At 43.8% G+C, this 13190-nt stretch overlaps 1 protein-coding gene across 1 annotated transcript in view; it reads right to left on the reverse strand.

Moving 5' to 3' along the window:
• LOC138637104 (cadherin-18-like) overlaps nucleotides 1-12796 on the reverse strand; it is a 72632-nt gene extending 59836 nt beyond the window's left edge. Inside the window, exons 1-2 of the mRNA XM_069725583.1 lie at nucleotides 12435-12796; nucleotides 5567-5686 (exon numbers count right to left, since the gene is read on the reverse strand). Coding sequence (XP_069581684.1) covers nucleotides 5567-5686; nucleotides 12435-12591 — 277 coding nt within the window. The 5' untranslated portion in view covers nucleotides 12592-12796. The remainder of the gene's footprint in view (nucleotides 1-5566; nucleotides 5687-12434) is intronic.
• Between the last annotated feature and the right edge of the window lie 394 nt (nucleotides 12797-13190).

Below are 13190 nucleotides of genomic sequence, written 5' to 3' on the forward strand. Positions count from 1 at the left end.
CTAAATTGACCAGTGGGTCCTAAAGGGACCACCGGGTCTTGAAGGGACCACCAGTGTCCTAAAGAGACCACCAGGGTCCTGAAAAGACCACCAGGGTCCTAAGGAGACCACCAGGGTCCTAAAGAGACCTTAGCTTCATGAGACCCGGCTCCATCTGATCCAGGTTTTCAGAGTTTCTGCAGGAGTTAAACAGTCAGTGAATAGTGAGTTTGGTGTCTCTTCTACAACTCGGCAGAAGGTTCCATACTTAGGCTGGAACCTCTCTTTATTTTTATTAGAGTTTCTTATACTTACATACAACTCATATTTATGTATGTATTTATTGAACTTAGAAAACCGTGGAGATAAAAGCTCCTAAAAGCTCCTAAAAGCTCCTAAAAGCTCCTAAAAGCTGCGTATGTTTCCAGAACAGACCGTCTGTGACTGGAATATAGAAACAAGGACTACATCAGTTGTCAAAATAAGAGCTTCAGATGCTGTTTAATTCATGTTCATTCCGACTGTATGCACAAAAATAGTCTCTTACAACTTGAAGTGTGTATACATGTTCTGGAGCATTCCATAATATGTAATCACTTCCTTTGATAATAATCATTTCATTATAAAATGTTATTGTGAAGACCACATTTTCCGCAAACCCCGTCACTTCCTGTTACCTCTGGTGAACAGAATTCGTTTCGGTGAGGACATAAGAGGAGGAGAACCGTGCTGTTTGGAAATGAGAAGTTATTGTTGTTAATAAAGTGAGTTTTGTCTGAAAAGATTTACTTTATGTCATTAATACTTTCAGCAGAGATTCTGATGATGACATTTTTTGAGGAAAAATCACAGGAAATTAAAGAAATCGCAAACTCTTGCAAATATTGCGGTCGCAAGATTACGATTTCCTGGAGGGACTGAACACAGATGGTGGCAGAACTTCAATCTTAGTATTACTGGACCTCATTGCTGCATTGGACACGGTCGACCATTGACCATGAAATACTACTAGACAGACCAAAAAACTGGGTGGGACTTTCTGGCACTAAACTGGTTTGAATCCTACTTGAAGGAGCGAGAATACTTTGTGTTTGCAGCTAATCACACATCAGAGCACACTGAAAGGACATGTGGTGTTCCCCAAAGTTCAATTCTGGGATCTCTTCTGTTCAACATCTACAGATTATGGAAAACAACAAAGTGTGTTATCATAATTATGCAGACGACACACAAATCTACATAACTATATCGCCAGGGGACTATAATCCCACACAAGGGCTGTAAATGCATTAAACAAATCAACACCTGGATGTGCCAGAAGTTTCTTCAATTAAACAAAGATAAAACAGAAGTCATTGTTTTTGGTGCCGAGGAAGAACGATTGAAAGTCAGCGCTCAGCTTCAATCACTGATGTTAAAAAACACAAACCAAGTCAGAAATCTGTAGTTATGGATTCAGACCTCAATCTGAGCACACATATCAAGACAATTACAAAATCAGCCTACTATCACCTGAAGCATATATCGAGGATTAGAGAATGTATGTCTCAACAGGATTTGGAAAAACGTGCATTCATCTTCAGTAGACTGGACTACTGTAATGGTGTGTTTAAGGGTCTCTGTAAAAAGTCAGTCAGAGCGCTGCAGCTGATTCAGAGCGCTGCAGCTCGAGTCCTCACTGAGACCAAGAAACTGGACCACATCCCTCCAGTTCTGAGGTATTTACAATGGCTTCCTGTCCAAGACAGAATCCACTTCAACATCACTGTTTTTAATGTTTTAATGACTGTTTTTAATTGTTTTTAAATGTCCTTTTCTTTTGCCTGATGTTTTCATGCTTTTAACGGTTTTATGTAAAGCACTTTGCATTTTCCTTGTTGAAATGTGCTATACAAATAAACTTGCCTTCCACACATGCTGTCTCCTCCCTTCTGAGTATGAACTGTCGGGGTGATGAGAGCCTGGAGACTCAGTCACAGAGCATTTTGATCCTCCATACTGTGCTGAGGAACAGCTGATCCCAGGAAGTGGGTCACACAGGGGAGAGGACGGCAGTCACACACAGTCCTCATGACATCACAGTCACATGGAGGGGACAAATTATTACTGTGTGGACACAACAAACTAAACATGGGTTTGTATGACAGGGATTTAATATGTAGCATATTTACTATTGAAACATGTCATGTGACATAAAGGCAGTTGCAGCTCATCATCAACATATTGGAAATGTCCTCATCAATGATGTCATCCTCCACCGACTGGGACCACTAAATGTAGGTGTATAACCTATTAGGGGAAAGTACAACAGGAGGAAGAGGAAGAGGAAGAGGAAGAGGAAGAGGAAGAGGAAGAGGAAGAGGAAGAGGAGGAGGAGGAGGAGGAGGAAGAAGAGGAGAAGGAGGAGGAGAGTTGAGTTTCTCAGCCACAACAACCTCGTCCTGTTCAGCTGATGTGAGTGACAAATGTTCAGATAGCAGCGGACATGAAAACCTGTAACAGGTGTTGATGTTGATCACTGATGAAACTTTAAAGACGTGCTATTTATTTAGTATTTATTTTATTCTATTTTTTTGTATATACAGTGCATTTTTATATTTAATATTTTTTTACTGTTATTGTATTTCTTTCCTGTATCCATAAATGCTGCTGTAGCGAAAAATTTCCCCTTGGGGATTAATAAAGTAACTATCTATCTATCTATCTATCTATCTATCTATCTATCTATCTATCTATCTATCTATCTATCTATCTATCTATCTATCTATCTATCTATCTATCTATCTATCTATCTATCTATCTATCTATCTATCTATCTATCTATCTATCTATCTATCTATCTATCTATCTATCTATCTATCTATCTATCTATCTATCTATCTATCTATCTAACAGAGTCAGAGCCTCCTGTTCTCCTCCTTAACAAGGCTTCAGTTGTGGTGACCATGGAAACCTTCAACAAACCTGACTACAACTACCAGCCATGTGAAAACCACAAACTTTAAACAACCACATGTTCAGTATGTGGAGACCAAACATCTGAAACTTCACTTCAGGAAGTGGATGAGTGCAGATTTCTCTTTCAGTCTGATAGAAACTTTACTGTTTCCAGTTACTGAATCACTCAGCGATCCTGGTGTCATGTATGTTGTGTGGCCATGTATGTTGAGTGGGCCATACTGGAAAACATGTCATCACTGCTGGCAGGTCACATGACTGTTTTCAAGCCTCACACCAGATGTTTCTGATTTTAGTCACAAACTCATAAAAAGTTGGTAGAAATTAACAATTAAATTCTGGACAAAAAGGCTCAAGACTGACTTCTTATTGAAGTGTAAAGGAGAATATTATATAATTAACAGAGCAGAAGGAAGTGCAGCGCTGATCCTCAGATATTATTAATCTTCCAAAGAAGCAGCAAACAGACACATCGTCTATTCTACTGAATCATGAACACAAAACATGCTGCTGGAAAATCAATGAAAAGGATTCACTTTAATGCTGTCTCAGTGTTTGGATGGAGGACACAAACACAAACACACACACACACACACACACACACACACACACACACACACACACACACACACACACACACACACACACACACACACACACACACAAACACGCACGCACACACACAAACGCACACAAACACAGACAAACACAGACAAACACACAGACGCGCACGCACAAACACACACACTCTTTGAAAAGCCCTCTGAGTGAAACCTCTTTGTTATTCTCTGCATGTCGTCTCTGCTGTGCCTTTCATGGACACTAACGTGTCTCTTCTGTCCTGCAGAGACAGACGACTCACTGTCGTCGTATGTTTTCATCATCACGTTAATGCTGATTTAAATAGAGCCAAACACAGGTGAGTGAAGACCTGCTCAGGGGGCGGAGTTACCTTTAGCACAGTACAACAGCTGAACTATTAAAGACCCCCCAGACCTCTTTATAAAAGTAAATTGCACATTTTCACAGCATTAATTACAACAGTGAAACAACAGAGTGATGTCACACCTTCACTCCTCTGTTCATGTCTCATTCTGACTAAAGTTAAACTGCCAACAAACCTCAACATGCACATGTTTGTTCTCATTAAACGTGTACAGTTCATTCACGGGAGCATCAGACTGCTTCCAGAGGAAGGTGAGATGAGCGGACAGCTGTGGAGACATGTCACCAAGCTCCAACTGATGAACACAAGAAATAAAAACCCAAATCAGCCCTTTACTGACTGCATTTGATGCAGAAGATGTCCGAGGCCACCGGACAGGAAACCTGTCTGTGACAGGTGATTAGAACCACCAGCAGTGAGCTCACATGCAGACAGATATCACATCCAGCAGGATGTTTCTGCGAAATCATCACTGCACGACACAAAGTCTCAAAAATAAATGAGTCCCATCGCTGTTTGAATGCTTCATTCTTCATCGAGAGTCAGAAGAGATGAGAGGAAATGACAGAATAGGAAAAACTGGATAAAAATGTCCTCAGTGGGACACGAACGAGAGACACTGCTGGACACAATTCATGACAACTGTACACAACCATGGTGTCAGTCACAGACACACGTCCTCTGAACACGGTACCAGATGAGTCCAATCTCAGCTGGGTTGGGATGCACTTTATTCAACTTTATTAACCAAAAGAAGAACTTATTTCATACCAGACTCTAAGGTCTGATACCAAGTGAACATCACAACAATCTGTGTTCTGCAAACCACTATGAGATGTGATGAAATAATAGTGAAATAATCATGAAGCAATAGTGAAATAATAGTGACGTGACAGTGAAGTAATAGTGTAATAGTAGTGAAATAATAGTGACAGTGAAATGATAGTGAAATAATAGTGAAGTGACAGTGAAGTAATAGTGCAATAGTAGTGACATAATAGTGGAATAATAGTGAAGTGACAGTGAAGTGACAGTGAACTAATAGTGAAGTAACACTGAAATAGTAGTGAAATAATAGTGAAGTGAGAGTGAAATAATAGTGTAGTAATAGTGAAATAATAGTGAAGTGGCAGTACAGTGATAGTGAAATAATAGTGAACAAATAGTGAAGTAACAGTGAAATAGTTGTGAAATAATAGTGAAGTGATCGTGCAATAATAGTGAAGTAATAATGACATAATAGTGATGTAATAGTGACGTAATCGTGAAATAATAGTGAAATGATCATGAAATAATAGTGAAGTAATAGTGAAATAATAGTGAAGTGATAGTGAAGTAATAGTAAAATAATATCAGCTGTAAGAGCGACGCTGACCACCTGCACACAGTGGAGGAAGGAAGTAGTGATGGATCAGTGAACAGTCCCCGGACTTGTTTGACGTGTTTGTGGGCTTTTAGTTGAGTGAACTCAGCGTCAGAGTTTCAACCATTTCTTACATTCTCATCCACATGCTGTAATCATCATAGAGATTTTTACTCTTCCCACCGTCATCCAACAAAGTCAGAGGACTCAGATAAACCCAGCCTACTTTCTTTGGCATCATCAGATGGTTTACAGCACTGTGGTTTGAACTTTCCCTCAGCAGCAGAAGGAACCTTCAGACTAAACAGAGGCAGTCTTACCTGTCTTGGGGTCCACAGAGAAGTAGGGCTCCCCCTCCAGGAGGCTGTAGACGATCTTGGCGCTGTTTCCGTAGGTCGGGTCATCTGCATCTGAGGCGGTCACCTGGAACACTGATGTCCCTGCACAGAAACCGGGACCCTCTGCTGTGTACTTTAAAAATCTGAAGGGTGAAGTTATGTTTTATCAAACTGCTTTAATTCATTGAGTTGTGAACAGAATATTTTATTCCACCTGAGCTGAACCAGCTGATTGTTCAGTCACTTAAAAACTGAACATGACATAACATTCAAATAGTTATATTGTTTGACCAACAGTCAGAACTGAAACATGTTGAGTTTACTTTGAACATCTTCACATTGGAAAAGCAGATAAAAGTGAATTTAGGGTGTTTTTATCTTAAAAGATTTAGTGATGACCAAGTTAACTTATTACTTGTTACCAAATTTATGCCAGTTCCTTTTCTGCCAATTAGTTATTTATTAGTTAACTAATTCTTTTAGATGTCGACCACCGGTGACTTCTTTTCTCTGATGGATAAAAAGCAAAATGCAAATGTCAGCAGGGGCCCAACAACAAGCTGTTGTCCTGTGACTCCTCAGAAGATGAATCATAAATCAGTAAATGCTGGAGACATTGTAGGAGGCTATTTATTTATTCATATTTTCTTCTAGATTAAACAGTAATTAGTTATCTGAGTGAGCTGGCTATTGGAGGGGGAAATGAGGAGAGAAGCTGAATCAAAAGGAAAAGTGGAGATGATGACTGGAGACAGAGAGACAGTGAGATGAGGTTGCTGTGGTTACTGGTCCCAAAACCTAACAGAGGAGGAAAAACTGTGCAGCAAACAGTCAGCTCTGTATACAGTCACCAACCAGAACTAGTATATAATATAATATAATATAATATACAGTGCATCCAGAAAGTATTCACAGCGCTTCATTTTTTCCACATTTTGTTGTTACAGATTTATTCCAAAATGGATTAAATTCATTTTTTTCCTCAAAATTCTAAACACAATACCCCATAATGATAACGTGAAAAACATATTTGGGAAAGTTTTGCAAATCTATTAAAAATAAAAAAACGAAAAAATACCATGTACACAAGTATACACAACATGATACTAAAAATTGAGCTCAGGTGCATCCTGTTTCCACTGATCATCCTTGAGATGTTTCTACAACTTGATTGGAGTCCACCTGGTAAATTCAGTTGATTGGACATGATGTGGAAAGACACACACCGTCTATATAAGGTCCCACAGTTGACATGTCAGAGCACAAACCAAGACATGAAGTCCAAAGAATCGTCTGTAGACCTCCGAGACAGGATTGTATGGAGGCTCAGATCTGGGGAAGAGTACAGAAACATTTCTGCAGCATTGAAGGTCCCAATGAGCACAGTGGCCTCCATCATCTGTAAATGGAAGAAGTTTGAACCACTAGGACGCTGTGAATACTTATGTACGTGTTATATTTTCAGTCTTTATTTTTAATAGATTTGCAAAAATTTTAAACAAACTTTTTTCACTTTGTCATTATGGGATATTGTGTGTAGAGTTTTGAGGAACAAATTAAATTTGTAATAAGGCTGTAACAACAAAATGTGGAAAAAGTGAAGCGCTGTGAATACTTTCTGGATGCATTGTATGAAAAGTAGTGGTTGTTACTACCATTGCTGAACTGGTAGCTCGTTAACTGGCTGACCAATCAGCTCGCTGCTTCCCTACAACAGGAAATAAGAGGGGGAGGGTTCCTGTGATTATGTTTGTCAGAGAAGTCAGAGAAAAGTTTGAAATGAAACCATGTGATACACAAAGAGGCAACGTGACCAATGAGCTGGTGGAGATCCTAAACAGGGTGACGGGTCTCTAAATCTGTCTCCTTTACTCATCCTAAAATTATATGTTTATTAATATGTAATATACAGTATGTTACTCACTGTCTATGTCTTTCATCATATGTTACGATAGTTGCAGTGCTGTTTCCTGCGTCACTGTTTAAAGACGTATTCTCTCAGGGAGTCGTGACACTGACTGTTATATGGATGTTTTTTAGAGAGACGAGTCAGCAGAGCTCCACACAGAGACAGCCCATTAGCATGTAGCATGTAACAGCTCCTCCTCTCATTCATCACGGTGACCTGCAGGTTGGTTTTAATGGAAAACGAAGCAGAAAACACTGCAATCGTCTTCATGAGGCTTCCTGGAGAACCCTTCAGCTGCTAATGTGGCTTTTGTAAATTACCAAAGATTTTATTATTGTTGGGTTTTTGGTTTTAAGGGAAGTATTGAAATACAATCATGAGACAATGGTTAACTGTGAAATTCCACCTTCAGTCCACCTTCCAGGATCCTCTGAGGAGGAACTCAACTCTACATCCAGAATATAAAAGTAGATTTTATGCCATGAAGCCATCCTTTGTTCAGACATCGTACATGACATCATCCCATCCTTCCACAGAGGTGTCGGATTACCTGGATAAATACCGAATCTCCCTAAAAGTAAACGTGATGCTCTCCCTCTGATGAATGCTGAATCTGTGTTAAAGATGGTCACACTTTTGTTTTTCATGATACATCTTCTAGCATATTTTGGATGTATTAAAGTAAAAATATTATACCTTGCCTTTTTAAAAATGGAAGTACTTCATAAATAGAGGTCTGTGTATGTGATGGGGATGAGAATCAGGTCTAAAACATGCAGAGGAAAAAGTCTGTTGTTGTAAATATGAATTTATCTTATCAGCTGGCATTATAGTTTTATATTTAATGGTGTCACCAACCTATTATGGTCTGGATATTTTTCAAAGACAACATCTGGCTTGTTGTTGGTTGGGTTCATTGTTGGTGGACCAGTGTTAGTTGAAGTTAGAGCCTGTCGAAGGCAGCTGGTGGTGAAGCAGGACAACGTTTTCTCCTCAGCTTCAAAACACACTTCCTCAAATCTAGATTCAGATCTACTGAAGTTTACCGCATACTGCTTCTTTAATTATGTAATCCATAATTACACTTTACTTTTCTGCAACCTCCAACAGTCGTTTTTGTTAATCAACGCCCCATAACACAATATTTACATTCTGTTGACCTCGCCCTCTGATGGCCATAGTCAATACAACAGGAGCACAGGAGGAAGTCCACTGAGGGAGCTATAGCGCCACAGGGAGGAGGTGGGGGTGCATGGATATATATATATATATATATATTCCAAATCATCGCTATGTACCACTATCTGGCCAATCAGGTCCACCGGAGCTTACCGAGCCCAGTTGACACCCAGGACAGGTTTTGAGGGAACCCGCCTGGCCTTCTGAGAACCCCCCAGGAGGAGGCAACATTGGGTTCACCGGTCCCACTGCTCGGCAGGTTCCTGTCCAGGTCCTGTTATGTACCTAACCTCGGTCTTTGTGGACTCACCCTCCGAGACAGAGTTTTCAGCCCCAGCAGCCACGATGACAGATTCTTCAGCCTCCGCAGCCGCCACAGACTCTCCTCCTGTTCCTGTCTCCAGACGGGCCGCCAATGCCGGGCGACCAGTTTCCAGCCAGGTCAACGACACCGTCTCTCTTGTTCCTGTCTCCAGACGGGTCACTGACACCGGGCCACTCGCCTCCGGCCGGGTCGATGACAACCCCCCTCCCGTTCCTGTTCCCAGCTGGGTCGATGCCATGCCTCCTGCTCCCACCTCTGGCTGGGTCGATGCCACGCCCCCTGCTACTGCCTCAAGGTGCAACCAACAAGCTCCGCCACGCTTCTCCATCCCCTGAGACTTACTTCGCAGACAACCTCTTGTTTGTGAAGTCCGTCCTGGGAAGATTTTATTCCGATGTTCCGAACCCTGACTGTAACTACCACTTGTTGGGTCTCAGATTGATGGAGTCTGTAGTGATAGAACAGCCCTGGCTGACAGCTATACCATCTGTTTTTAAGACTTTGAATAACATGTCCTAACTAAGGAGATGCCTGGTGGGGTTTCTTGACGGCAGTTTGCAGGAGTGGCCCGGTCTTGACCCTGCTGCTCTGCAGCAGTACCTGTGTCAAGCAGGTTTGGACTTAATTGCGTCACTGCCCAAGTCAGTCTCAGGATCGCCAACCCTGGCAAGACTTCCAGCCGCTACGGACATCCCTCCCATCCCTCCCATCCCTCCCGTCCCTCCCGTCCGTCCTGTTCCTGTCTCCAGACGGGTCACCGATGCCAGGCCACCGACACCGGGCCACCAGTTACGGACGGGTCGCCGGCCCTGGGCCACTAGTTTCCGGCTGGGTCGATGTCACGCCCCCAGCTCCTGCCTCAGTCCCCAGCTGTGTCGACGCCACGCCTCCTGCCTCAGTCTCCGGCTGTCTCGATGCCACGCCTCCAGCTCGGGGTCTGGAGGGATTCTGTCTTCTCTGTCGACGTCCTCCAGCTCCACGCCCGGAAGGGTTCCACCTTCGCCGCTGATGCGTCCCTTCTCTGTGGCCGAAGGGGTCCCACCTTTGCCAACGACCTCCTGCTCTGCGCCCAGCGGGGTCCTGCCTTAACCAACGCTCCCCTACCGGCCTCCGAGTGAAGGTACGTCATTGGCTTCCTACCGTCCTCCCAGTAACTCTTGGCCTTCGTGGACGACTCTCTTATCTGCCACAGGGTCGTCCTCTGGAGGTATCACTCAAGTCTGTCCTGCAGGTCGTCCTCCAGAGAGGTCCCTCAAGTCTGACCTATGTTGCAGTCGTCCTCCGGAGAGGTCACTAAGGTTTGTACAGCCACGAGGTCGTCCTCCGGAGAGGTCCCTCAAGTCCGTCCTGCTTCGTGGTCATCCTCCTCAAGTCTGTCCTATGTTGCAGTCGTCCTCCGGAGAGGTCACTAAGGTTTATACAGCCACGAGGTCGTCCTCCGGAGAGGTCCCTCAAGTCTGTCCTGCCTCGCGGTTGTCCTCCGGAGAGGTTCCTCAAGTCCGTCCTGCCCCATGGCCATCCTCTAGAGCGGTCATTCAAGTCTGTCCTGCCACATGGCCGTCCTCCGACCACCCAAGTTTCCTTACTCGTGGTCTTCTGTTGTTGTGGTCCTCGGTCTGATCCAGTCTGGTCACTGAGAGGCTCTCTTTGAGTGTGTGTATGTGTGTGTGTGTGTGTGTGTGTGGGAGGGGGGGGGGTACTGTCAGGATCCCTGAGTGTTTTGACCTTTGTTTCCCCAGACCTCTTTTCCTCATGTGTGCTTTCATTCGTGTATTTGTTGTTGTTTGCCATGTGCTTGTGTTTTGTTCTGTGTCCTCCTCTCCCCACCTCCAGTCACCTCCCATGGCCACGCCCCTCATCATTCTGGTGTCTGGTTGATACCAACCCATCTGATTACCACCTGCAGGTTGACACGCCGGTTCTTCATTCCCACTAATCACCTCCCGACACTATCAACCCTGGTCCTGCAGTCCTGAGGCATCGGTCCATACTATCTGCTACGTCCACTCACCTGCAACCTGTCGCCAGTGCTACCAGCCATCCGTCCTGTTCCTGTTCCTGTTCCTGTTCCATTCTGTTCCGTTCTGTTCTGTCGACTTGCTGTGGACTACTGCCACCCTGCCTGCTACCCTGTGTCGGACCTCGGGAAATCACACAATTCATCCTGCCTGCTACCCTGTGTTGGACCTCGGGAAACCACACAAGTTGCTCCAGTCTGCTGCTCCTGTGTCGGACCTCAGGAGACCACACGATGAACCTGCTCCTAGTCCTCGTTAGTACTCCTGGTGCCTGCCTGTCTGCCTTCCTACCTGCCTGCCTGCGACCGTTTCTGCCTGGACCAGAGCTGAGTGCATGGCCCCACCAGCTGGCCCCGCCCCCCGGTGAGAGTTCGGTGGAGTTTCCATCCCAACTCGGGAAGAGGAGAGAAAGCGGAGAAGAGCCATTAGGCACCTAGCCAACAGTAAAATAAAGACTATTCTGTACCTGAACTTGAGTTTGTGTCTGCTTTTGGGTCCAGTCCTGCCCCACCTCATAACAGAGGGTGCATGAATATATATATATATATATATATATATATATATATATATATATATATATATATAGTATAAGGTGGGGGTGCATGTCATATATAACATACTGTAATATCAATTTATTTTAAAATGGAACAAACTACCAACAGTAGTGAGTTTGAGTTACAACAACCTGACATGCTATATACACATTTGTAGTGAATAATACTGATAACACAATAAAAGCATGTTCTGTAGATATACTTCTATATAACCGAAGGGATCTGTTCCTCAACACTGGATGTACTCAGGTTTTAATCCCCTCGGACACTCAGCCTGATGCACAGCTTCTAATATTCAGAGGTCTGACTGAAAAAACACTTTTCTTTATAAAATGGAGTTCAGCCTGATAAAGAGTTGTCTTCTGCAGCCGCCATCTATTCACATCATGAATGTGTTTCTACTCTCTACTGCTCACCTGCACCTGCAGCTGTCAGGAGGAGGAGGACAGTGAAGGAGGAGAAAAAGGAGGAGAACTTTATTTATTTGTATGTGATTGTCAAACTCTGCCTCTTTTACGTGAACCCTTTTCTATCTGTGGTGTTTGTTAGGTTGAGTTAAGCCAGATAAATGAAAGACATCCTGCCTGAGTTGAAGCTGCTTCATAGTGAGTTCAGGAACTGAAACCAACACACAGCAAGGACACAAATGAAAATGGCTGAAACCAGAAGTGACTTCAAAATAAAACAGGAAGTAACAAAAGAATGAAAGTATAAAGATGAAAGGAACCAAACAGACAAATAGAAACATAAAGGCAGAGTGAAGCCATGAGAAGTTGTAATGTGAATCACAGTCAGTTCCACCGTGTCCTCGGACTAATTATTATAAATTATTATTATTAAAAAGTGTGTCAGTTTCCCGTCTTACCGACATCAGACATCTCAGGGACGGCAGCGGAGAACGGCCCGTTGGGGAAAGTGGGAGCATTGTCGTTCACGTCCTGGACCTTGATGATGAACTCTGACTCTGACTCCGCCTCCAGCGAGTGGTTGGTCCGGCGGTCGATTGCCCTCGCGTGCAGCATGAACTGGGATCTCCTCTCGCGGTCCAGGCTCTTGGTGGCGTGGATGTCACCAGTGGTTTCATCAATGCTGAAGATGGAGCCGGCCCCCTCCCCTGACAGGATGTAGCGCACAGAGCCGTCGCCCTTGTCAGAGTTGGAGTGGAGCTGGAGACAAGAGAGGTGGTGGTGGGGGAGTGTGTGTGTGTGTGTGTGTGTGTGTGTGTATGTGTGTGTGTATGTGGGGAGGAGGTTGGGAGGGGGGGGCAGAGAGTTGGACATGTAATGCAGAGTAATAACCAAGTGTCAGGATGACCAGGGTCAGGGTCAGGACCAGGACCAGAACCAAGACTAGGACCAGGAGGATGCTGGTGACCAGTACTTCAGCACGACTGTGAGGTATCTGAGTCGGTCTGCGGTGAACTTTTAGACCCTTCAGCGACTCAAACAATAAAACGTTTAAAGTTAAAGTTCAAATTTAAAGCCTGACTCATTCTGTAAGCATCCAGGTCAAATGAAAACACAGCTGTTTCTTTCTCTTATGCGACGAAACTACAGCACAAATAACACACTAGTTACACAAAACCACAGCACAAATAACACAGAAATAGCACAAAACTATA

The sequence above is a fragment of the Brachyistius frenatus genome, unplaced genomic scaffold, assembly GCF_029030835.1.
Source record: "Brachyistius frenatus isolate BFR_SWC_R1_liver_20210118 unplaced genomic scaffold, ASM2903083v1 Contig_430, whole genome shotgun sequence".
NCBI classification, from domain to species: domain Eukaryota; kingdom Metazoa; phylum Chordata; class Actinopteri; family Embiotocidae; genus Brachyistius; species Brachyistius frenatus.